Consider the following 26,347-nt stretch of genomic DNA (forward strand, 5'->3'; position numbering starts at 1 on the left):
GACCAAATACGAAAAGACTTTTTCGACTACTCAATATATTTTGGGCCCAGGTCGTACCAATCGTGATACCAATAGATATGTCACTTTATAAAGCATTTGCAGAAATGTAATTGAATACAGAGCAATGATCCCTGACCTGAAATCGATATTCGTCGAGATTAGCTCAATTGTCAGTTGTCGAATTTGATGAGTCTGATCTCATATGTTCATACCTGTACAGTCATAATTTTGAGTCATAAACCAAACTGTATAATACAATTTTTCTTTAGATACAAAAAGAGGACCAAATACGTTTATCTTGTAAATATGTATGTATATTTTTCATATATAAGATGAATAACCAATTTCAATAATTAAGTATATACGTGTTGGCATGTTTGTTGAAAATGTGTGCTAAAAACAAGTCAACAATTTATGAATAAGAAAAAAATAGTAATATAAAGTCGAGACATCTTAATATTCTAATAACTGTACTTATTTTGGTCTAAAATCATCTAACACGTTTGACCACGCGATAGTGATAGCCATCATCAAGCAATGCAGCTGACTCACCCTCGGGACCATCAGCTTCGACCACACCCTCTTCTAGTGGAGGCAAATAAGCGCTTTCAGGCTCAGCAGCAATAATTGCCTCGGAGTCTTCAACGGGCTCGGGCTCTTGCACCACCGCTGGTTCGGATTCTGCCTCAATTTCCGCTTCGTACACATGTTCTGGCTGAGATACAGCCTCTGGCGCTGCGTCTGGCTCAGCTACTTTAACCAAAGGCAACGAACCCAAGTCTGGCAACACTGCTGGCTTTCTATAGTGGTATCCATCATCTGCGAATACTGCTGACTCCACAGGTGCTGCTTCGGTTGTAGTAGGTGCCTCGGTTGTAGTTGTTGCTGCCTCAGTAGTGGGTGATTCTGTCTTTGGCGCTTCAGTTTTAACTGCCTCCGTAGTGGCTTCTTCAACTGGGAGCTCGTCATGTACAGGTGGCAAATATTCATTGGCAAGTTTCAATTGTGGAATTTCCTCTGGCACATCTAAATGGGGCGGCAAATAGCTGTTTGCTAGCTTGGGAGCTGCTGCCGGTGGCAAGTAACCCAGATTTAAATGTGAGACATCACGACGTTGGCGCAACCGAAGCTTGCGCACAGTGCGGTATTCATAGCCATTTTCGCCGAGGACGGTGGACTCGGGTATTGCTTCGGCAGCGGCTTCGACAATTTCAGGTTCCACGGCGCTGTTAACTTCTGCAACTGGAACTTCTTCAGCAACTGGCTCTGCTGGTTCGGACACCGATTCCACGGGTGGCAAATAGATATTTTGCGGTTCAGCAGCCTCAGATGCTGGCGGCAAGTATTCGTTTAAAGGTTCTTCTACAATTTCGGAGACATCACGTTTCAGTCGCTGCTGTTGCAAAGGAATAGCTGTAACGGCTGCTACAAGGCACAAAGTAACGAATGCGATTTTCTAAAGTTGTCAAATGAGTAAAATATTTTAAAACAATTATTGTAACATTTTCGATCTGATTTCTCGAATTGATTACTTTATAATTAATATTTATACTTACCATTTTCGGTGTAACCAAATTTTGAATTATCAAAAATTATGAGTTTTGTTTTTGCTGGCTGTGGTCCACTGAACTGAACGCAATCGAATGATGTTGATGTCGAAATTGTTATTTCTATTTATACGAGAAATTAACGCATCAACGCAACTGTCCCAAAATAAGAAATATGAAATTAAAATCAACAATCGATCTCTTCGATCTCTGCCATCATCCGCAATAAACTCTTCCTGTTGTGGGTTGCCTGCGCTCTGGTTTTTCTTTTTTCATTTGCCGCTACTCTGTATCGTTTCACACTTCGCTCAATGAGCAAACAACCGGCAAAAGCAGCGGACGAGCTCTTAAATCAATTGAGCGTTGTGAAGAGCGTTAAAGGTGCGCAGAGCATTATCGAAATTGTCTGCAAAATGTACGCATGCGCTGCCGCCAAGTGTTAATGAATTCAGTCAACATCCATGGTTTACCGATCGCTACAAATCGATCACTCATCTTGCACGTTATGTCAAGCACACAATTATTTCTCCCTTCGCTTGAGGGCCCTTAGATGCCTTAGCAATCTTGAAGATGACACTGTACCGTTCGATTGCCAGACGTACACAATTGCCTGTGAGCGAGTGCATATACAAACGATATTGAAGTGTTTCGGGATTTTCGCAGATGCAAACGGGATCCCGAGATCGGGTTTAAATATGGCTTATAAACTCTTTTTATTGAAGCCTAAAACCGATAAAAAAGAAAATGCAAAAAATTAAATGATATTAATGAATCGATAAATTGTGTTTAACTCAATAAAAGTTTCCATTTGAGAAACTGGTAATCTTAAAATACGTTTCAATTCCGTTTTTTGGGCTTACACATTAAGAACCTAATTTCTAAATTTTTATTAAAGGGTGATAAGTATATGTGAAAAAATAACCAAATTATTGGTTAGAGACTATAATATAAATTAAATTTGAACGCTTCTAACTTTATTTTCTTTAACTATATTTTTTGACTTATTTAATTAGTAAAGAGAACTAAAATAAAAATATTAAGAATTTGCAAACCAAAATATTCAAGTTTTTCAATCTAGTTGTGTTATTGTAGCCGCAGAATACTGCTGAGTTGACAAGTATATAAAACCTTTCGTATTAGAAACTTATAAAAAATGGAATGTGAAATATTTCTGAAACATAATATAATCAAAGAATAGTATGTATTTACCTTTTCGGTATTGTAGTATCTGACATATGCTCACCTGCTTTATACACATGCACATCTATACTACCTAACCACTCATCGGTCGGCAACATCCATCAGCTGCCTTCCGCTTTGGCACTCGATCAACACTCAGCTTAGGTGTAAGCGCTTTGACGCTTTGACAAGCGTGTAATGGCTTACCTCACGACCTTTGAATGTCACAATACCCAAAATTGGATTTTGATTATTTTAAATGCTTGGCATGTAATGCAAACGCACGGTCATGGACCACTTGGTAATTAGTGCACACTATGCAGTAAAGTACGAAATAAAGTTGAAATAAAAGCTATTACCTATCGATTAAACACTATAATTCTGTGACGCATGCCCAACCACATAATTTTTTATTTTTTTTGTTTTTGTAATCTCATTAAATGGTGCTTTTGACGCCGGCGTTTATGATGTAATACGCTGAGAAACATGTAATTGTGTTAAGATTCTTAAATGTTGCTTCAAAGTTGTTACTTTATTTCCATTTTCAAACATGCTTTCTCATCTTCGTTTGCTCTGCTACAATTGACATTGTCAATATTTCTTCATAGGACTGTCAATAGTTTAATGGATAGTTATTCAAAATTTCTGACACTGTTGTACTATGGTATAAAAATGCATATAAAATTAAAATTAGCCCCTTTAACCGAAATGAAATTGTTGAAATTCAATAACTTAATTGTTATTTAAAATACTTAAACTTATTTATTGAAATATGTTTCGACAGATTTAAAAGCTGTGATATTTTTATTTCACCCTTACATTATATACGGTTAGTCAAAAAAGTCGTTTCGTATTTCTAAACAAACTTCAACTTACTTTTTATATTTTTAATAATAAATAAATAAACAAATATGAACCAACTTGGTCGACCACTTTTTACCATTTTTCCGCTAGAGACATTATTCCATTAGTGTAAAACTTCCATCAGTGTATTATTGCATTTCACAAATACTATTGGTGACTTGCGGGGCATTCTTCCCTTTTTTATACAAAAATATCAAAATATAGCGAATTTCTTCATTATCTTCACTGATTTTTGAACAGCTATATCTCTTTACAAACTTCCCCGAACTAATTTTTTGGTTAAATTAAGCTTAAAATCTCACATTTCCAACACTATATCGTATGACACAATGTGATTGGTAGCACTGGAGATATATGACTGCAACGAGATATATTGACAAAATACGAAAAGTCTTTTTCGACTAACCAATATATGGAAAATTTTCAGAAAGTACTGCAAAGAGAGAATTATTAGCAAAAAGAATGTGAGGGGAACCTACCTTCGACTCTGAAATTATTTCATATACTATTCTTCAAATATTATCAAATATCAGCCCACTGTATACGTATTTTTTATCTCTAAGAAGAACATTGATATCACTTCATATTAAACCCATACTATCCCTCTTGTATAGAGTATTATGCATTTATTCAGCTGTAAGGTATAGACTTTATTCAATAGAATTTTATGAAGAATGCGAGCGAAATTGATGACATCAGTAAGATCTCCATTTATTAGAAGAAAAAATATTGAAATATAATAAAATATAAAAAAAAAATTTCGAAAATTCCTAACACCTCTCCCATCATCGGACATAAGTTGCTTCATCGAAACCTCAAAATGGTTGGATAGAGAAGGTGAAACGTGATAGCAAACAAAAAAGGTCTACGAATAGTGCATCAAAATGGCATAGCCAGTGCTAATGGAGCTCGAAGTACAACAGAGCTGCCCTCCTACCTACCTACCTTCCATCAATACAAAAAAAAAAAGAATTGCAAGAGTCTTTAATAACACATTTGTATCTTAAATTTGTTTTGCAAATCTCTCGAAGTCTGATTTCAGCTCGAACTCATCGCTGCCTTACTCATTTTTTTTTCTACTCAACTTCATTCAACGCACATTTGGAATACTTTGAACAAGTCAATGTCAAGCGCAATGAGCATTATGCTGCGTTAAAATTCAATGTCAATAGCAGTACAGCGGGCAAAACGAATACAAATATTTGTATGTATAAAAAATAATGCTTCATGCACTGTATACATGTGTGTATGGCATACAAAATCACGGTTATGAAAGCGAAATAACGAAAAGCGCGACATCAAGTGCGATAGAACCGCAATGAGACACGCGCTTAAGCTGAAGAGGCAAACAAAAGTATACGACGCCAAAAAGAACACCAAATAAAAACAAGCCGAAGCAACACAAACACAAATAAAAAGTCAAAATTTAAGCACTTGAAAAGTGTAAAATAAAAAACGACAGTTCAGCCAACTTAATAAATTTAAACTTCGGTGATGTAGGCGTACATTTTTGTTCAATTATAAAAATGTAAAAATACTATATATATAAATATTAATATGACGTGAAGGATTCAAGAATGTTTGGGTCAGCACGTCATCACTGAAGCATTACTTAAGTAATTTTAACAAAATAACATTGTTAAAAAAATATTTCTTAAAACAACATGAATGCGCACATATTTCCTCATTTTTCAATTATTTTGAAATATTTTATTATTTTTGCTGTTATTACCATTGGTCTATATCGCACCAACGTCAGATTGGTGCTGGCAAAAAGTTCATTGTCATGTTGCCAATACCGATAACCTCTAGATTTGAACACTTAAAACAATTTATTGCAAATAATAAAAGATACAATATTTGTAGAATGCTTGTTAGTGTGTAGAAATCGTGATCAGCTTTAAGCACTGTCGAGACGATTGATATCTTAGCAGCCAATTTGTCGGAAAACAATTAAACAAAGTCGGAAATATCCATATCAAAATAATGTAGAAACAAAACAACTTATTTTGGGGTTAACTTTAATTGATATTTTGTACTTAAAATATTTCTTTTTTGCTGCAGCGATTGTTTTTATGAATATATGTACATATCAGTTGCTAAAGCTTAGTGATTTAAGAAAAATAATGTGAACACATTTTTTTATACAACTGAATTAAATTCATTAAAAAGTTAAACTAAAGAGTGTTCAATTATTTTAGGATAGCTCAAGTAGGTTTAGTTTTACAAGTCATAAAAAACATAAAATAAAATGAAACATTTTGTCATCAACTATCAAATACCAGGTTGCGAGATTTGTAAATATTGAAGGAAGGAGAAAGAAAAATGTTACAAATTAGTTAGTCCTAGCATGTTTTGCGTGCAGTGATTTTGATCGATCATTTTGTATAGTCCGATCTGAACAGTTGGTTCGGAGAGTGTAGTCTTACCTTGAAGAATAAACTTTGCCAAATATCGAGCTGTGTAGCCATTTAAAGGTTAGGTTAGGTGGGTTTCAGAGGTACAAAAAAAGATATTTTTAGAATTTTTTTTTTCAAATATAAACAATCACAAATTTTAAAAAAACTGGCTTATCAGAGGAACATATTTGAACAATAAAAAAAAACCAAAAATATTACGGTAGTACATATAGTACATAAATCTCGTCTTTGAACAAAGAAAATAAATAAAATAAATATTGAAATATTTTATCAGGCTTTGGACAAAAAAAGATGTCATTTTTTAGTAAAATTTTCGCCTACGTGGCCTGATGGGCGGAACTTCCGAAAGGTTTTTGGATAGTGAATATGAACTTCCCTCCATTTAATTTTTTCCTCGCTACTGTCACGTGATAAACTTGCCTTCTAAGCCCATGGTACCAAACACTTATTTTTCTGTTCCCTTAAGAGCTTGCTGCACAGCTATTTGAAGCTTTGCAAGACGCTAAACACAAGTTAGCAGCTTCTTTGTAGTTTAAACTTTTGCGTAAACAGCAATTTGTGGCAAAGTTGAGTGCAGCAGTGTTGAATACCTGCTGTGCGGCCAATTTGCTGCCACAAATAGCTCTTCGGGAATCTTTTGCAACACGCATTAAGTCAAGATGGCTGGGTGGGTAAGGAGATATGCCTGTGGCGCGATTTCTTTGTTACTTTTTGTTTTTGTGATTCTATTTATATCCTCCCCATGCAATGCTAAATGACAGTTACTAAGCAAAAGAAAGCAATGGAGAAATAAAGACTTCTCTTTTTTATTATATCTGACTGTACACCAGATACTTATAACCATATTATTACATACATATGTATGTACAAATAAGTGTGTGTACATGATACTGCGAGGCTGCAAGTAGAGTCAGGCCATTCAATCCGTGAAATTGAAAGTTTACTCACGCAAAACTCTTAAATTCAATGTTTTGCGATTTTTCCACAAAATACACACAAATCATTTATTCCTTTGCTATTTGAAACGAAAATAGAAGTGACTATGAATACAAACTATACAAGCATTTACGCAGAGCGAAAATATAAAAATAGGAAGCTCCTGGCGCACATTTGAAGCTCGTGCTGGCATTTCACGTGCCGCTGTGCAACACGTGCCTCTTTCCACACACACATACTAACACTCGCAAACACACAGCGTTTTTCTGAAATTGGCTTATCGCATCCGGGCACATATCGCCATCCAATGCATTCCGGTCACCACCTCCCACGGTGGAGACAACTTTTTCAATTTACACTAATCCACACCATCATGTCTGCCGAAGTGGCACAAACCCACAAAAACAATCAAATTTACTCGTTTCACTATTACTTTTGTCATATTTGGCGCCGCCGTCGCACGCAAAAACCAACATTTGGTGGCACACGCAATGTGGCAACATCAAGCAAGCAACTGACTACAACAAGCACATAAAAAGCATGTATTTACTGAGGTCGGGAGTTTAGGGGATTTTATGTGGGCTTATGCTGGTTTATTGTGTTCGATTGAAATTGTTTTCCTAGTTGTTTCCAAATTGTTGGTTGTAAACAAATAATGGCAGTCCGTGACAATTTTTGGCAAGGTATTTCGGTCGTTGGGCGCAGACCGAAATATTTGCGTGTGTTAATGGCAATCTGGAGTGTATTTAGTTGTTAGTTTTTAAATCACTGAAAAAGTGACGAAAAGTCTGAGGAAGTGGATTCAAAGGGATAGATTGGGGGAGGGATTTATTGTTATAAGTCGAAATAGATTTGAGTAGGGTATTGAAAAAGGAGAGATAAAAAAAGAATAATAGAATAGATATATAGAATAGAATATAGAAAAAGAATAATAACACTCAAATAAATTGTTTATTGAACCAGAAGTAGACTTGAGTATAGTGTGTTCTCATTCAGAAAGTACAGACACTTAAAGATAGGATATTTCCGACATAAAAAAGCCGAAGAAGCTATTATATGAGATGAAAAACTTCCTATTTTTGCGAAACTTAAAAAGTTTTCAAAATAAAATTCCGTGAAAGCTTCTAATATACATACTTAAATTTAATAAAATTTCGAAAATTTATTGAAAATATCGAAATTTGAAAAAAAACTTGTTTCTATATTTTTTTATAATTTGATAGTTTATATATGCAACTATATCTCCCTAAAAGGATTTTTCAAAATTCAAATTATTTTCAAAGTTATATCCATTTTAGTGACGTAGCAACTGGATAAATAGTTAGAAATATAAAAAAATAAATGTTAAACAAATAAGGAAGGGCTAAGTTCGGGTGTCACCGAACATTTTATACTCTCACATGACAAGTTTCATCAAGATATCTCAATTTTTACTCAAGTTACAGCTTGCACGGACGGATAGACAGACATTCGGATTTCAACTCTACTAAAGTTATAGCCCGATCACGACAATTTTTCCACAAGGGATACCTCAGCTCAAATACCGTATTTGTGTAAAGATTTATTCCGCTATCATCATTGGCTCCTAATGTATATATTATACAGAGAAGGCATCAGATGGAATTCAAAATAGCGTTATATTGGAAGAAGGCGTGGTTTCACACATATTTGGTACATGTCATCAGGGTGTTAAGAAAATATTATATACCGAATTTCATTGAAATCGGTTGAGTAGTTCCTGGGATATGGTTTTTGGTCCATAAGTGGGCGATGCCACGCTCATTTTCAGTTTTAAAATTTAGTGTTTCTGACTTTTTTTGTTAGTCGGTTAACGCACTTTTAGTGATTTTCAACATAACCGTTGTATGGGAGGTGGGCGTGGTTATTATCCGATTTTTTCCATTTTTTCCATTTTTGAACTGTATATGGAAATGCCTGAAGGAAACGACTCTATAGAGTTTCGTTGACATAGCTATAGTAGTTTTCGAGATATGTACAAAAAACTTAGTAGGGGGCCACGCCCACTTTCCCAAACAAATTACGTCCAATTATGCCCCTCCGTAATGCGATCCTTTATGCTAAATTTCACTTTATAATATCTTTATTTATGGCTTAGTTATGACACTTTATAGGTTTTCGGTTTTCGCCATTTTGTGGGCGTGGCAGTGGGCCGTTTTGCCCATCTTCGAACTTAACCTTCTTATGGAGCCAACAAATATGTGTACCAAGTTTCATCATGATATCTCAATTTTTACTCAAGTTACAGCTTGCACGGACAGACAGACGGACGGACRGACAGACATCCGGATTTCAACTCTACTCGTCACCCTGATCACTTTGGTATATATAACCCTATATCTGACTCTTTTAGTTTTAGGACTTACAAACAACCGTTATGTGAACAAAGCTATAATAATCTCCTTAGTAACTTTGCTGCGAGGGTATGAAAATGGATGGTAAAAATATAAAGCGCTTCTTTAATCAATTTGCAAACAATACTCGAAACTCATGCCTCTAAAATAGAATACTCGCTTAAGAACCTGACTTTCCCCACAAAGCCACTATTCTGTTTCATCACCTTCAAATTAGTAAAAACCTATCAGAACGTTTTTGCAATCCCCTCTACACACCCAACGCCGCGCATTGCAAAATAATTAAATTAAACTCGAATTGTGTTTATTTGCGCCACGAATGTTGCTCATACGCCACAGCATGCTGCACAACAACTGAAAAGACTGAAGTGTAGAGACAGCCCACCTTGTTTACAGCGCCAAGAGTTAAGAGTGCATTACACAGCATTTGCACAGTTCACAATGTTTACTTAACTGCTTACTTTCTAACTTAGTTTTAATGAAATGTTTTACTTTCCATTTGTTCTTATTTAAGCACAAGCTTATCCACAATTTGCTAACACCCAGCGCTCACCCTTACAAACGTTTGACTGCGATTTTATTAACCCTCGCACTCGTACAAACCGCTGATCCTTGTAAATAAGTATTTAATTCACTTTATGTTGGCAAAGAAAATGAAAATCGTTTTAGCCAACAAACTTTTAAATAAAATTTAATTTTTCACGCAATCATTTGTTTTGTTTTGTCGTTGTTAGTTAAGTTTCTTGTTGATGGTTTTCATTGCTGTGGTTGTTTTATCCCTATTCCACTTATTTATGCCTTTTGTGTAGCAGACCTGTACGTACTTGAATCACTAAAGCGTATTTTATTCCGAAATGTGTCAGCACTTTTGTGTTGATCCCTGGCGCTATGTAATGCGAAACCCTTTTTGTTCGTTGTTTGTGTTCTACGTTCTTGGTTTTCTGTTTCTTTGAGTTCGTTAACATTCGCTTCAGTTATGCAGAGTTGCTTCACTGAGTTCTACTGCTAAGCCTGGCAGGCTCGCAGGTGCTTGCTAATGGGGCAAAAATGCTCTCAACCGTGTGCAAAATAATGCAAAAGTATTTTCGCCGAGGCTAGTGACGACTGTCCTGGTGTACTAATTATAAATTGTTAAAGAGTGGCTACCGCGAAAAGTTATATTTTTCTGCGATTGAAAAAAATTGTTCAGCTATTTTGAAACGTTCTATTATCTATAGAGTTAAGAATGCTCCAAACATTATAATTTATAAATGTTTTCTGATATAATTTTTGTATCCAATTTTGATCTATCCCCTAGCAATTTTTCATGTCTTTACTTATAGCTTCTTACTATACCTCTCTTCGTCCATATTAGAGTATCTATTTTCCTTGTCTTGTCAAGTACGTTCATTCTTATAAATAATTTCTTGTTACTGTTTCTTGAGTCCTCTCTTATCCTAACCTATTTAACCATATTTTCTAAACTTTTATGGCTCTTCTCTTCTTTCTCTACAATTATATTTTAGTCTAATCTCACCCATTCTACACTCTCTCAATTTAGCTTATCGAATATTGGACATCCCATAGTTTCTCCGTATAAAATTCTGTCATTTATGAAATCTGGAAAATATCATACTCCAATTTGAATCTTATTGTTTTTTTATTTATTTTTTCTTATTTAGCAAATTTGAAACACACGAAAAAACAAAACGGCTTCATCCTCTCCAAACACATAACACTCTCTTGCCCGTTCTCTTGGTGTCTGCAGACTACAGCGATTCCTCTCCATTAACCATAAGAAACATAGTTTAAATAAATACGCTAAGGATTTAAATTAAAATTGTTTTGCCTTTGTTGCTTTTGTTGTTTACTCTTAGTCCGCCGCGGCGTTGTGCACTCAATGAAAGAAATTATGCGATGCGTATATAATTTTCTAAGCCATTAACAAATGGAATTGAGAAACAAAACAAAAACTGCCAGCAGTGAAAAGTAAGGAAATTGAGAAGCAGAGGGAGAGAGGGAAGAAAATGAGTGAACTTCATAATCTTGCTGGCAAAAGGTTGCTGAAAGTTTGCGGTAACATTGCGCTTGTAATTGGTACAATTAAGACGGCTTTTCAAAAGTTAAATTGCAAGTGCAAAATATGTATGTACGAAGTTGGTTTTATTTATGCTTGAAAAAAAAAGTGAAGTGAGATGAGATAGCGGTGAAGCTAATCGAATGTGTGAGATTTATTTTCATAATAAATTTCATACATCAATTTTCGCCAGACGTAGAGAGAGCTCTTAATTTTTCCGTTTAAAAAATTAAAACTTTCACAAACACCCATTTTTTCAAGGATAATACACGGTAGCAATAGCGTAGAATATAGATTATGTCAAAGAAGAAAATGCAATCACATTTTAACTAAAACATACTAGGGTTTAAATAATGAAGTTGGAGAATAAAAAACACTGCTATTTCTATATGAAATCCAAATGGTTTAGATTTGAACTTCGGATGAAGAAATTCTACAACTCTCAAAAATTATTTGGAAGAAGTTAAATGAAGTTGACCGCGTTAGCTTAAAAGTCAGGAAAAGAACATCGTTCCTGATATTGGGGTATACAAAATCTCTTTCGACGTCGACGTTTAACTTCGAAAAGTTATAATCAGTGTATCGCTCCCGATGTCAATTGTAAGACATAATAAAATCATGTCTTCATAATAAAATGTTATTCAATAGAAAAACTGTGTTTAATTAGCACTGTAAATGCATATATCCTAGTTATTCGAAAGAAAAACAAGCTAACTGTTAGTCACGGCCATTAGAGCGAGTCGATTTTTCAAAATGCAGGAAATGTTCTTTGTATCATTCTGGATCCCGCAGACGCAATTTTTCCGTTTTTGGCTCTTTAAAAATCAGCCCCATTAATTATAATTACAATAGATATACATTTTATATTTATCATAGCTTAGAGCCAAAAATATAAAATTAACATTTTAATTTGCTATTAAATTAAAAACTCGTGGAAATTTTCTGAAACTGAAACAATTACTCCACTGATTCATAAGTAGACTGTTCTCGAATAGTTTCCAGCTGCCTCTTGAATTATTTCCCTTTCTTGCTTCTACCAACTCTTAAATCATCACACCCATGTTGTAATCCTAGGCACAGGATACATATTTCTTGAATTTATAACTAAAAACCCGCTCACCAAGAATATAAATGAGTTTAGCCAGCGCTTTCTTTAATTAGAGCATAATTAAAAAAAAATAAATCAAGTAATTTACACATTCTGCACATGTCCAACCGACTTTCGAAGAAATTTAACTTTATTTGCATGCGGCTCCGCCATCTTCATTCATAACAAATTCACCGCACCTATTTTGATTATAAATTACTTCTAAACCAGCATCTGCATTAGAAAAGCAAAGCCGACTTTGCATTTAATGCGATAGTAAAAACTTTTATTCATGCCTTGCTTATGTCAAATACACGCAATGCAAGTAAGGTATATACGTACGAGCCGTATAGCGGAATCTGCTGCACCAATGGCCACAGCAAAGTGGAAAGTGGAGCACAGCAGGCCATGGTGTTGCATTCGAAATTAAAATCGAAAGCCAGGCAATTAATAGGCAACGCAATGAATGCATGCCGGTCAACTTCCTCACATAAACACGTACATATATATGAGATATAAACATAAAAAGACGGCGTACGTGCGTACACCTTGAAGTCTCAGTTTCAAATAGCTGATGCCTGGGCAAGCAAATCAGACGTGGAAGGAAAGTGCAGCAGTCGAAGCCATGTGACTAAAATTCAACATCCGCTCTGCAGACATTTGATGAAAGGTAAAAGTCGTCACATTTGCGGTGGCAATTATGCAACGCACAACCTTTCTATTGGTAAAAGCAACAAGCGAAATGCGCGTAATACGGTTAAGCTGGCCACATTTGCTTGTTTGCCTGGACATTCTATAGGCGCCACATTGAAGAGTAACAAAATAGCTGGGTGCTGCGTGATATTAAAAGTATAGCCTACCAACAGGCGCAAATTACGTAGAGCAACCATTAATGACTCTGGCGCTTCCACGTTTATCCAGCAGTCAGAAAAAGTCAAAGGCAAACTTTTTCGTTCGTTACGCAATCTTCTTACACTGTAATCCTTAACGAGTTGGCAATCCGATATTCTGATATACACACATTTATGTATGTTTGTTGTAAGTGTTGTTGAGTTGCAAAGCAGATCAATTTCTTTTTTCCCAAACATGAAAACTTTAGTGTTTAGCCTTGATGTGGTCAAACAGCCACAATGCGCGTATTTGATTGATGTTATGATGTTAGTGTTGAAATGCCTTTGATTAGCGCTTATTGTGTCAGATAGTTTGTCAAATAAAGCGAAAAATAGCGAAAACGCGGATGTATATACACAAATATATTTATTATAAGTATACCCGCACTTTATGTGTAAAAGTAAGAAGAATTAATTGTGAACCTGCAAGAGTTCACTCATCTACATACACACCTATAGTATATTTCATTTGTGTTTAAAGCAGATACCAAATTCACAATTAGAAAAAGCGCCTAAAATTTCTAAAAAATAGCGCGAAGACCAAAAAACCTTAACGTAAATTTCTCTAACGATTTTCTTGTGACCTTTTTAGATATACTTATTTCTACTTTTGGACTTGAAAAATATCGCGTTTCTTTGTGGAACTTTTCTTGTACATAATTGCTGAGATTTGCATTTGTCGGATCTCTTTTTAATTAGAAGCCATTAATTACTAAAATTCAAGAATACAAAAATATCTGAAAAATTAAACGCAAATTCGCCTACCCCATATTTCAATAAATTCTTCCGACATGGTTTCAATCAGATTCAATAGAAGCTGAAATAATTACCGGCTTTCAGTTAGTTGAATAGTAGAATGAGAAAATTTCGGAAATGTTTTATTCACATTTACGTTAATAAAAGCAGAAATAAAASTAAATTGGATAATCATGAAATTTAACCTTCGATTAATTATGTTTTATATTTTGATTAATAAAACGGCAGCCAAAGGTTGTAAGTAAAACAAGGTTTGAGCTTTAAATTTTAGTTTTTAATTTAATTCAATTTGACCAACAGGGGAAGTTTATATTCAATAAAGCAATGGTATTTTCACTGCAAACAAAACGCATTTTATATATTGTATTGACTTATAATTGTCTTCGAATAGAAAAATGTTTGTCTTTTATGACTCAAAGAAAACACAAATTGCACTTACAATTTCTTAATATCAAATTTTTTGCTTTCACCATTTCGTCTAAATTCAAAAATAACGAATATTTTAATATTTATTTCAAAACAAACACCAACTTAGGGTCTGTGCAACACAAGATCAGAACATTGCGTATTAACGTTAAGCGGTTGACACACATCAGGGATTATCCACGTACGTTTATGCAAATACATGTGTATGTGTTCATGAGTTCACGAGTTTACGAGTATGTCCTGTCGATTTTCGTGCATTTAAAGTGTTACTCGCGCCATTACATTTGCATAAAATTCAAAGGCGGCACGGAGCATTTAGCGGAATGTGTATTGAATTACCATTGAAGAAGAACAAACTAATTTAAAAACAAAGTGAATTATTGAAATGCATGGAAAGTATGAACGCGAATGATTTCCGAATTTTTGTCTTTAATGTAAAGACCTAGCAAGTGTTATTTGTAGCGGTAGAAGTAACAATTATATAATAAATATACTCGTGACTTGATCTGAATAACGAAGCATTCATTGAAAATAAAGAAAAAGTTAATGGAATAATTTATTTTTTTGTTTTTTGTATTCAGAAAAGGCTATGCACACATACATACCTTGCATACCGCTAAGTAACTGAAAAATAGCTGTAAATCGTTTGAAAACTTGCTATGTGTATGCGTTTGTGAATCACTTCCATTACTTGAATATTGTATGATTCGTAGCATACCATTAGGCGTGCAAATTGATATTACGCATATTTTACATAATTTATTATATATTTATATTCAGTGAACTTCATTATGCGGTTTGCGCTGTAAACATGAGTAATTTTTTATGAAAATTTATGGTTTTTTTGCCACGGCTATTTGTGTATTCAAAATTAGGTGAAAAAAGTTGACGATTGAAAAAAGTAAGATAGGAAAAAATGGCGCAATATTTCCAAGCAGACATTTACGCAAACGAACAGCAGAATTTGGAAATGAATGAGAAATTTTCCGGAAAAAAAAAAATTTGAAAAAAAAACAAAACAATTTATTGACTACCTCTGAACTTTCAGTTTCAACACAGTTATTTACAATTTGTGGGTGACCTATTTGCCTTTTCCGCGCCGCAGGACTTATTCATGTTTATGATGGATGTATGGAAATGAAATTAGGATGTCAGTGGTGGGTTGATCATCCGCCAAGGGTTACACATCGGCTAATGAGCATTCACCGCCCTCCCATAATTTGTTTATGACAGTTTACAGAGATGAAACAACTGACATATCTTCATATTTACATTCAATAGCCATGCAAACGAAAAGTCAATGAATAAGAGTGCTGCAGGCAGAGAGCCGCCTGAACTTGGCTGAGTTGAAATTAGGAGTGAAATTCGCTTTCGCTTCGTTTTGAACCTTTTGTGAAATAACTCGAATATGCAACCCCAAGATTTGCGAAGCTGACTGAGCATGCTTATAAGGATACTGATACAACTGCTTTTGTTGGCGGCGGTTTATCACAGACAACATATTGATCAAATTTTATTTGGGTTGGGCAACCAAAATGCGAGTCTAGCGAGTTAGCGGCAGTTTGAATAAGCAAAAATAAATATATATATTATATAATAGTATAATTACCAAGATGATCACTGATATTCTATTGTATGTACACTATCAGATCTGAGCTACGTATGCTTTCATATTCAATCAATTTGATTATGGTTAATAAAGAAATCGAAAAATGTCATTCGTAATTTTCTTTGGACGATTTTGAAGAAATATATAAAATATATGCGCTGACTGATTACAAGATTCAAATTTATAAAAATTAAATACTTAAAAAATTATCATAAAAATTTCATCTTAGCACAGTACTCGCTACACTTAACTCAACACTCATAAGCCGCAGCTCGGCTGTTTGAAATGAATAAGCTATCCTTAGACCACACATTTCACCTCCCTATTTTCCCTCCTCTATGCTCTCACCATTTAAACTTTACATAATTGAGAAAGCATGAAAAACGGCAGTCATTTGTCGTTATTTTCATTACATATGCTACGAACAAAATCAAAAACAGAACCATTGTAAATTCGACACGATTTTCAGCGCATCGTAAATAAAGGCTGTTAACTTTCGCTCAAAATCTTTTACATAATTTATATATTCTACTTATGTGTACAAATTTGTTTGTATTGTCTGATTGAATATATTCGCGCATAACAATTTTTTCTCGCTCACAAATCAAAGTGAGAACACGAAAATCCTTTTAAGCAGCAAGTAGACGCCACAAATGGAAGAGCATTAGGCGTGAATAAACATGCATATGTATTTGTGTGCCGTTGTAGTAGTAGTAAATTTACTTTACATATGTGGAATTTTCAAAATAATTTCAAGTGTGTAAATATGTGATAAAACGTGGCGCTAAAGTCGTTAACACCAGTGACTTTTATTGGCTTGCATGCGGAGGCCGAAGTAAGCATAAGTTGTGATCTACTATACTGGCGTGTCAATATTTATGTACTACACACGACATACATACATACACGCCTATGAAAGAAAGTTGAAATGGAATACCTAATGGCTTTACTCCAATGTACTTGTATATTATATATATATTTTAGGATTTATCAAAAAACATGTATTTCTTTCGCTTGATAATTTGAAAAATAGGTTCTAGCATTCAATTTCCTACAAAAGCTATGGAGCGAGATATTTTTCTCAAGTAAGAAAAAATATAGAAAACTGTAAGGCGCAAGACCTTACCGTAAGAATTAAGCGCTCATACTTCGAGGGACTTTTTGAAAGGGGTCTGAGGACCTGTTTTTTTTTCAGAGTACAAAAAGAAAATACAAAATCTTGTTTTTTCCCCACATTAATATAGATATATATATTATATTTACTCAAAATGTAACACCGACATACCTTATTCAATAATGACGGCTTTTATTCTTTAAATTAATTTAGAGGGAGAAATTGAGGCAACTGGTAATCTGGGCTACATTCAATGGGAACAAAAAAGTTATGGTCAGAAATAAGAGGTCGTGCGAAATAACGATAGTTGTAATATGTAAAGATTTTTTAATACCTACCATCTATAAAAATTCTATAAAGCCTTACTTAAAAAGCCGAATATCTCGAGAAGTATTAATGATAGCGATTTTGACCTCGAACCTTTTTTATAGCAAATCAAATTTCCTACAAATTTGTTTCATACATTTTTTCTATAGCTCTTGTCATTTACGAGATATATAAAAAAATCAAAATTCTTGCAAAAATCAGGTTTAAAGCCCCGTACTAACTCGCTGGTGTGAGTTACGACTTTGCTGCACGGGGCACTTTTGTAGAGTGAACAATTCTGAGAAATATGCGTCTAAAGTCAAAACAATGCTATAAAATACCTCTCATCTGTAAGAATTTAAAGATAAAAACTCACGATTGTAGTGTATTTTCTATGGCCATATTTTACATTCCTTGGTCCACTTCTTAATGTTAATATTAAAGGCTAAAATTTACAGGGAATTTTTTTAGGGTATTTCCAAGGAAATTTCATTTAAAAAAATACCGTAACCTAGTATAGAACAAATCAAAAATCGATTGTTATTACAAAATCAAAATAAAATATTTTATTATTGTTTTTAAGTCCCATCATAAGCATATTTAACTAAAATCTTGATCACCCACGCCTTCTTTTCTTTGGGAAAAGAAAAGCTCGACAAAGCTTGGTTTTTAATTCTTCCTTATCTTATGACAAAATTTTTAATAGTCGCCGAGAAGTCGTGTTCTAGACTGAACATGATTAAAAAAAACCCGTTAACTTCGACCCTTCATAACTACATTTTTATTTATCTTTTATTTTGATAGATCACTTTTCTGCGGAGATTGTAGCACAGCCGTCATCACTATTATATGGCAAATTTACAGAATATATTCATTTGAGTTCCCTTGTTGAAGTAAATATCAAGGTTTCTTTACCTTTCCTCTAACCTTCATATTGACTTGTTCTCCGATTTTTAAAGAACTAAAATATACAACTACAACATAATTGGAAGACTGAACCAATACTTAAATTCAATTTGCATAATAAATTTTCTTTAATCAGCCAAAGCTTTCGCCCTCGTCTTCATTACATCGTGTTAATGCTAAAGAACCTAACAGCTAATGAACTCGCTACAAAGAGAGTCCAAGCACTACAAACACTTATCGGCTGATGATGTTAAGCCATTCGTTTGTGCATGTCAGCCAACCACTTGTAATTGCGCGCTATTTATAAATTTACATTAACCACGGCAGGGTGCCACAAGTAAGGCTGTGTAGCCACTCGGCATAACCTTTGCTTCAGCGTATATACGGCGCTTAACTTTAATCTGCAATACTTTTGCCGGAAACTGTCGGCATTTGCTCTCAATTCAAACTTTCCTCCACCTACAAACACATACACTGCCAAATGAATAGGGATTTGCATATGTGTGCGGCTTAGTGAAGCGCTTTGAGGCTAGGCGCTGCTCATTTACAATGGACTTTGAAAGGACTTACTTGCAGCTCGAGTGCTTAACAGTTAATTAACACCCGCTTGCACTTAACACAGTACATCTACAAATCGAGATTTAAGTATTTGACTGGAAGGCAAGTACCTGTGTTTAGCTGATATATGACTATCCACAATTTGGTGGTAAAGTCCGGTAAGTGATGGATGCGAACTATCCTCCTGTAAAGCCATAAAAAACAATAGTTTTATTAGCATATGCTAAAATTTACCTCCATCTTTGTGGATAAGAGAGAAAAACTTCGGTTCTGCCGGCATTTGGAATCACATAAATACCCTGAAACGCTTGAAAATAATTAAAGATGGAATTTAAATAAATTCAGCTGTTGCTCACTTGATCATTTTATACTTTATGAAATAGCCAAAATTTAAAAAAAATACATAACAGAAACTTACCAATTCATCGGTGAACCTGAAGATATGGCCGAAATTGATACTAGCTCTTTTAACAAATTTGTAACAGGCTCAAAGCACTTTATCGATCTCTAAAGGTCTTATGATCTAGTATTAAGGAGTTTATAGGGCCGGCGTTCTAAGCTGTCTAACCTAACCTAATCATTAATTGCGTTTTAAATTTATTTAACCTTTGTGAAAAAACAAAAATAAAAATGTTTAGATATTCCTATGAAAGAGTTCTTAGTGAAGAGCTCATGGGAGGTGAAACATATTTATTTGCATATTTCCACACAGGTGATGAGGTAACATATGTATATTTCTCAAAAGTTGCTTGACAAAAATCTAATTTTGACCTTTAATTCCTCACAACTTTTGTTTTTAGACCTAAAGAGCTTTAAACTTTCAAAGTATGATATTAGTATCTCTACAAATATAGGTGGATTCACATACATATGAGCATATGTATGGCTCATTACAATTCCATCAACTACTCGTTTACTGATTTCACAGCTTGGCAACATTTCACACAAAATTTACATGCGATTATCCTTCCACCATTACAACATAGAAACTTCCATTTCCGTTATTTACATAATGCCGAAAAGGGTCAAACTCACTGGCAGCCTAAATATTACTTAAAATTCAGTTTTAATTTGATCCGCTGTTCAATAGCAGAATATTTAGTAAAACAACCAGCTATGTATGTTATTGTGTGAAAATTTAAAAACGATTTGAGCTATTCAAATAGTTAAGGGTGAAGGAAATGAAAAGTTTCATAGTACTTAGGCTTGTGGATTGGATTTGAAACAAATACCGCAACTCTTAAAAATTTAACCAGCTTTTTTGTTTCTAATCATTATAATTTGAAAACTTTTCTTTCAACTGGAAACCATTATTATAAAAAATAACTTCAACAAACCTATTAAATGGTTTGGTGTTTAAGTTATTTTTTGCAATAATGCAATAATTTTATATTTTTTCTAAATTTAAGAAATTGCTCAAAGTATTTCGAAGTATATTAAAAGAAAGAAACAACTCGAGTTAGCTCAATATTAGTACGGCTTCCAATGTTATTCAGAGAACAAATGTTTGGATATTCTTTCGTCAGAGGTGTCATCTAAGAACAAAACGTTACTTTATTAAGATTCTATCATAAAAATATTGCGATGGAGAAGTGTCTGTCACATCTTGGCCTTTCTAATTGGCGCCACCCAAAGTAAAAACAAGTATTTGCATAGGACGCACCATAACTACACTGCGTGGTAAATTCATACATATGTACATACATATTTTGACAGCAAGGTACAAAATTACACTTCAATGCACCGTGCAAGACTTGCCGCACAGGTAACTATATTCTCGAGAAAGTTAAACAAGAAAGTGAAAGCAAACAAAACCGAAAACTTCAGAAGTACAAGGAAATGTGTTATATTCTTATGTTCAGCTTTAGTAGTGGGGCATAAAGTTGACCCATGACAGCTCATTGTCATGGTGTGTGTGGAATTTCACCAAGTATACTAACTAGCGGCACTCTCATAAAATTGCATAAACATGGCAGAATCAACATTGACATTTGTTTATTGTTTATTTTTTCTTTTAGGTGTAAACAAACATTCCTAACAGAGTCGACTTTTTCATTTTCAAGTTACCCTGCTGTTGTTGTTTGTCCAATGTTAAAATATAATATTGCTTTCTTCTGCAATTGGCTTGTAATTTGCTTGTGTTGTTATTGGTTCTACATGGAAGATGTGTCTGGGGAAATTATATGCATTGCACTCGATATCAGCCTGGGAATTCACCTTTCATTGGCAACGGATCGAGAGATTCAGTTGGTTTCACTATATGCCGTTTTAATTTATTTTACGCTGATACATACTTACATGTAGATGTATATATATGTGTGTGCTTATGTATATAAGGACTGCGTGCCAAAGAACTGAAGTATTTTTTAAGATTGAATTACTTTGAAGAAAGTAGTAGCGAGTGTTGTTTCAATAGTGAACGTAATTATGATCAACGCTTAGCTCTTTGCACAGCACAAGGCAATTGCCTTATCTAAAATAATTATATTATTAAGATAATTTCTTCTATTTGCAAAGCTGTGCAAAAGCTTTATAGTTTTCTATGAATTACAGTTAACAATTCTGGAGGAAATTTTCATTTTTTTAAGCAAAAAATATAACACTACTATCCTTAAGAATATGAGTAGGGATTTAAAACATCATACCAGTACTTCTGGGTTAAGTATAGCCCTACTTAACATACATAGGTGTCAACATGTTGAAGAGAAGATATAATCATAAAAATAATGAACAAATTAAAAAAAGATCATGATTAGGAGCGGATATTTCGCCACTCGAAATTATAAACAGCCACATAAACACGCTCCTCTTCTGGCTATTCATGTCGACTCGCTTTTGTCGTCCTTTCCAGTCAACTTTCCCTTAAATATGTCTAACGGTGCTGTTATTGTCATTTTATGTCTTATTTTTCATTGTTGTTGACTTTACCTTACTCAATTGGCTGCTTCTTGGGTCAATACGATACCATACAATGAATTTTTTATTAGACGACTCCTCCTCACTAATTGCGGAAATAGCCCGAAGTGGCTGTCCAACGGAGAATCATTAACTTTTATGATTTCAGGTATTGGCCGCTGGTCACAGGATGTTTGCACTTGTATGTACTATATAGGGTAGGATGAGGGAAGTGGCAATAATTTGTTTTATTGTAAGCGACGATAAACGGTTATTTTATGGTTAAATAACAATTAAATGGACTTTTACTACCAACAATGGCCGAAACATTATTTTATTGAACTAAGCATAGAAGAAACGGCGTTCATTGTTGTACATTTACGGCTAACAATCATACAAGTCGGTAATTTGAAGCAAACGGCATGTCGTAAATTAAATGTAAAAAAAGTTCTGCGTATTGGAAAACACTCGAAAAATCTCCACATGAACAAATAAGGAATAATAGAAAACAGCAACCAAGAACGGAATCATTTAGGTGAGAGAAAATAGCAAAAATCGGCGGGAAAAAGTGTTGTAAAGTGAATGGTAAACTATAATCGCCTTGGCGACAGTATTACCAGCGATAACGTTATTTTTGAGGCAACTCATGGTTGGCAAAAAATATCATTTAGTGGCTACTTTTACTAATCTCTCTATATAATATTTAATTTATTCCATTTTTATTAGTTACATATATGTATTTCGAAACGCAAATCTAAAATAAATAACAAGAAACATCAAACAATGTAAACATCATTTCTTCTAGAAGAATAAAACCTAAAAAATATCTAAGCAACAGTAGAACAAAGTTTTCAAAATAATGAAGAGATTAAAATTGAAAATATAATATTTAGGTTTGGCATTAATACACAGTACTAGTATATAAGAAAGAAAAGTAAAATTATATGAACATTATTCTCTACCTAAATGCTTACCTATATAATTACTTATGTACATTAGCCACATTTTTAGATTCAATTATAATCCATTAATTTGTTACACCCATTGAGCATCATCGCTCATCCGTTTCCGGTGAAATAATTCATGGCGGGATTTACTGTGTTCTGTTCAAAACTAAAAACAAACCGCAATATAGCACAGTAAGTGTGCGAAATATCAATTAAATTACAATGTAGAAAAACAAACCGGTACACTGGCGAGAAATAAAAAATGTGTTTTCTAATTCAAAGCGATTCGTGTATATGTCGCCTATATCTCTTCATGCTAGTTGAAGCAGATAATTTCAATAAAATGAGCAGCTATTTTCAAAAAAATATGTTAAGAGCGTTTATAGACACCAGTTTTACATTTCAAATTATGTTTTTTGTCTCATTGCCACTGTAGATGGTATACCATTGATAGCGGCGCGATGTAGTACCTGACAAGTCCATTTGTTTTCATTGGCACTGCCACTATTCGCGACGTTTTGCAGTGCGTTCTATAAATAAGTGAATTTATTCAAATGCAGCTAGCGCAAAACGTTGGGGAGGTGGTAATATATACTGTTAGCCATTAACACATTTATTATACACACATAAAATACGCACACATACTATATCGCAGGAAGCGCACCGATTTGTTTGTGTATATAAATAATTTGGGATGCTAGCAATTTATTGTGTTTAACCAAAATTTACTTGTTTATTTGCCACACATTCGCATAAATATTTGCGTTGATGTAAAATTTGTGACTACATTTGCGTTATCGCATAATTAATTTATACTATGTCTATATATTTTATGATGTAGTAAACAAATATTACGGTATGTTTACAATATCTACATATATATACCTATATGTATATATACATGTGTTAAGTGGCGGTTGTTTCATTTCCATTTGTGGACAACCGTTTTTGAAATGTTCTAGCAATCGAGTCACTACTAACCCGCTACGATTAGGAAAATAAAAAAAATTGCTTTTTATAAATATTTAGTCGAAAGTGGACAAAATATTCGTTCCAAGGTCTGTGAGGTATTTGAGATGTATTGATTATGAATTTGAGCTCATTATAGTAAATGGTGGTGATTTGTCCTCTACGCCCCTTAGCTACAACACAAAAAGTCTAAGGTGTCAGGAAATTTTTACTAATATTTTCGAGTTTAGCAAGAGCCTCTAGCATCACAGCTACAAAATGAATGTAAAGTAGGGAAATTCGTTGTTTAAAGGCCAAGGCGGCTACTAAAACCAATATAATTTCTTAAGCCATGATACTAGCATTGGTTCACCCCAGCGTCAACCACTACTCGTATAACTTTTTCAAGAAAATGGCCTGTCGTCTATAAGCTTTTCTTATAGTAAAATTTTACGTTGGTTGGATTGTAAGCCGATACAATATTCCCTACAATAACAGTACAATTTGTACTTAAGTATACAAGAAGGCATTAATGCCTCTACCCAAACGTGCATATGTATGTATGTACATACATGAATACATGTGAGCTGATGCTATTGCCTCAGTGAACGTAATTTCTAATTAGAGTCAATTTGCTGAGTAATTAAATTGATTTTTCCGCACACAGCACATACATACATATATTACAATAAGGACTTACATGGTCCATTTGACTCATGGGCAATACATATAACTGTGGGAACCTGAGAATGTAATATGAAGCTATGTACAGTTATATAGTTAAACAGTTAGATAGCAATATAAAAACGCGTAATAAAAGAAATTCAAGACAATTTGTTTTAATGAAGTCAACCGTTTGTACTTTATGTAATCCAAACCTCATGTGGCCAATTAAAAGAAAATTACCTTAGATTTGTAATAAAAATGTGATATAAAGTGTAATTTGTTTCAAAACAAAATCGTAACTAAAGTCGTTTACATTTATATTATATTAAGGAAAGTTTTTTCTCATAAATTTTGAGAAGCCCTAACAAAAATACACCACAAAGTAGGAGACACCCTTTAGTAGGAAGATTGCGTTTCGTCCATTCATTAAATTGCAGTGAGTGGGCTGTCTAAAGTTCAAGGCATAGGAAAAAATAACAGCCACCATAGAGCTGAAAATGAATTGTGGTGAAAAATTTTGGACTCATCTGCTCAATAATTAAGCGATAAATACGAATTAAATTGGAAGAAAATTTCATCGATGAATTCTTAACCTTTCTTAACTCAGTTTCGGCCGAATTCAACGTGCTAGTTGCGGTTCTGAGGAATTTATAACAAATTTCACTGTTTGAATACTTCATTGGTTTGAGATTTTCAAACGAGAGCGGACCCCTACTAGAATAAAACTTCCTCAGCAGGAGAAAGAAAGCACACAGCAAAAATTCATGCTTGGATTTCTGCTAAGACCTTTACTCATTTTTATTGACTTACCCAAAAGTTCACCGTAGGCTAATGCCAGTTTCATTATTTCAATTATTATTTACGATGCGGCGTGAGTAGGTAAATACTAACGGAATAATTTTGAACGCAATTTCAATTAAGTTAATAAATTCATTACATACTTATTATTTTTAATTATTAATTTTCTGTGTAACAATGGCGGCTACATTCTCCATTAATAAACCTGAGTTATGTATATAGTACATGCATATGTACATATATGTGGCACAACTGCACCTACTTATGCAAAATGTATTATCCGAAAATGGTCAGAACAATGCGGGCCGATGTCAAAAGCCAAACCGCACATAATTCGAGTGACATAAATTGCATTATTACTAACTAGTATTAACAGCTAACAAAATGACAGCCAGCATACACACCGGGATATACTCGTGTTTCAGTAGTGGCTAACTGTAAATAATGAAAATGAAAACACGGTAAACATCACGGTGTTTGATATGTGCATTAATATGATTTCTTTTGCTTTTTAGGTTAAGGAAAAAAGTTCCCACGGCATTACTCATAACTATGGTAGATTACAAAATCCAACGTAACATTTAATTATATTTACAAACAGCATGTAATGAGTGCCGAAATGTGCATATGCATGCAAACCTACATATAAACAACTAAGGAGGGTTAGCCCCTCGGTTCGGTTATAACATACTTTTGAAACTTTCAATGATTAAAACCGGTGTAATATAAGACTTATTAGTTACACGAGGACTAGAGCGACCTGATTTTATCCGTTCTAAACACAAAAACGCACCGTTATTAGAAAAGGACGCTCTCTGAATTTTATTAAGATAACTCACATATTGGCCGATATATACGGTATAAAGTCGCCCAGAAGTTCGAAAGTACATATATATTAGGCTAAGGGAAGTATCAAAAGAGATACATCAGGAATGGATTATCTCCACATTTCAATTAAATATCAATACAATGGCCGATATTTTCGGTTAAATGTCAACTTTAGGCTTTGGGGACCACATATTCGATACGCAGGTTTTTTGCCAAGGAACGCCAAATTTCATAAAAAT

General features: G+C 34.1%; 1 protein-coding gene across 1 annotated transcript; it reads right to left on the reverse strand.

Annotated features, from left to right (window-relative positions):
• Positions 1 to 353: 353 nt before the first annotated feature.
• Positions 354 to 1,646, reverse strand: LOC108966842 (fibrous sheath CABYR-binding protein-like). The gene is made up of 2 exons (XM_018929936.1): positions 1,557 to 1,646; positions 354 to 1,456 (listed from the first exon to the last, which is right to left on the reverse strand). Exons 1-2 carry the CDS (start codon positions 1,557 to 1,559, stop codon positions 491 to 493), a joined length of 969 nt encoding a protein of 322 aa, XP_018785481.1. The 5' UTR covers positions 1,560 to 1,646; the 3' UTR covers positions 354 to 490.
• Between the last annotated feature and the right edge of the window lie 24,701 nt (positions 1,647 to 26,347).

Source organism: Bactrocera latifrons, unplaced genomic scaffold (assembly GCF_001853355.1).
Source record: "Bactrocera latifrons isolate USDA-ARS-PBARC rearing strain unplaced genomic scaffold, ASM185335v1 scaffold_170, whole genome shotgun sequence".
Classification (NCBI taxonomy): Eukaryota; Metazoa; Arthropoda; class Insecta; order Diptera; family Tephritidae; genus Bactrocera; species Bactrocera latifrons.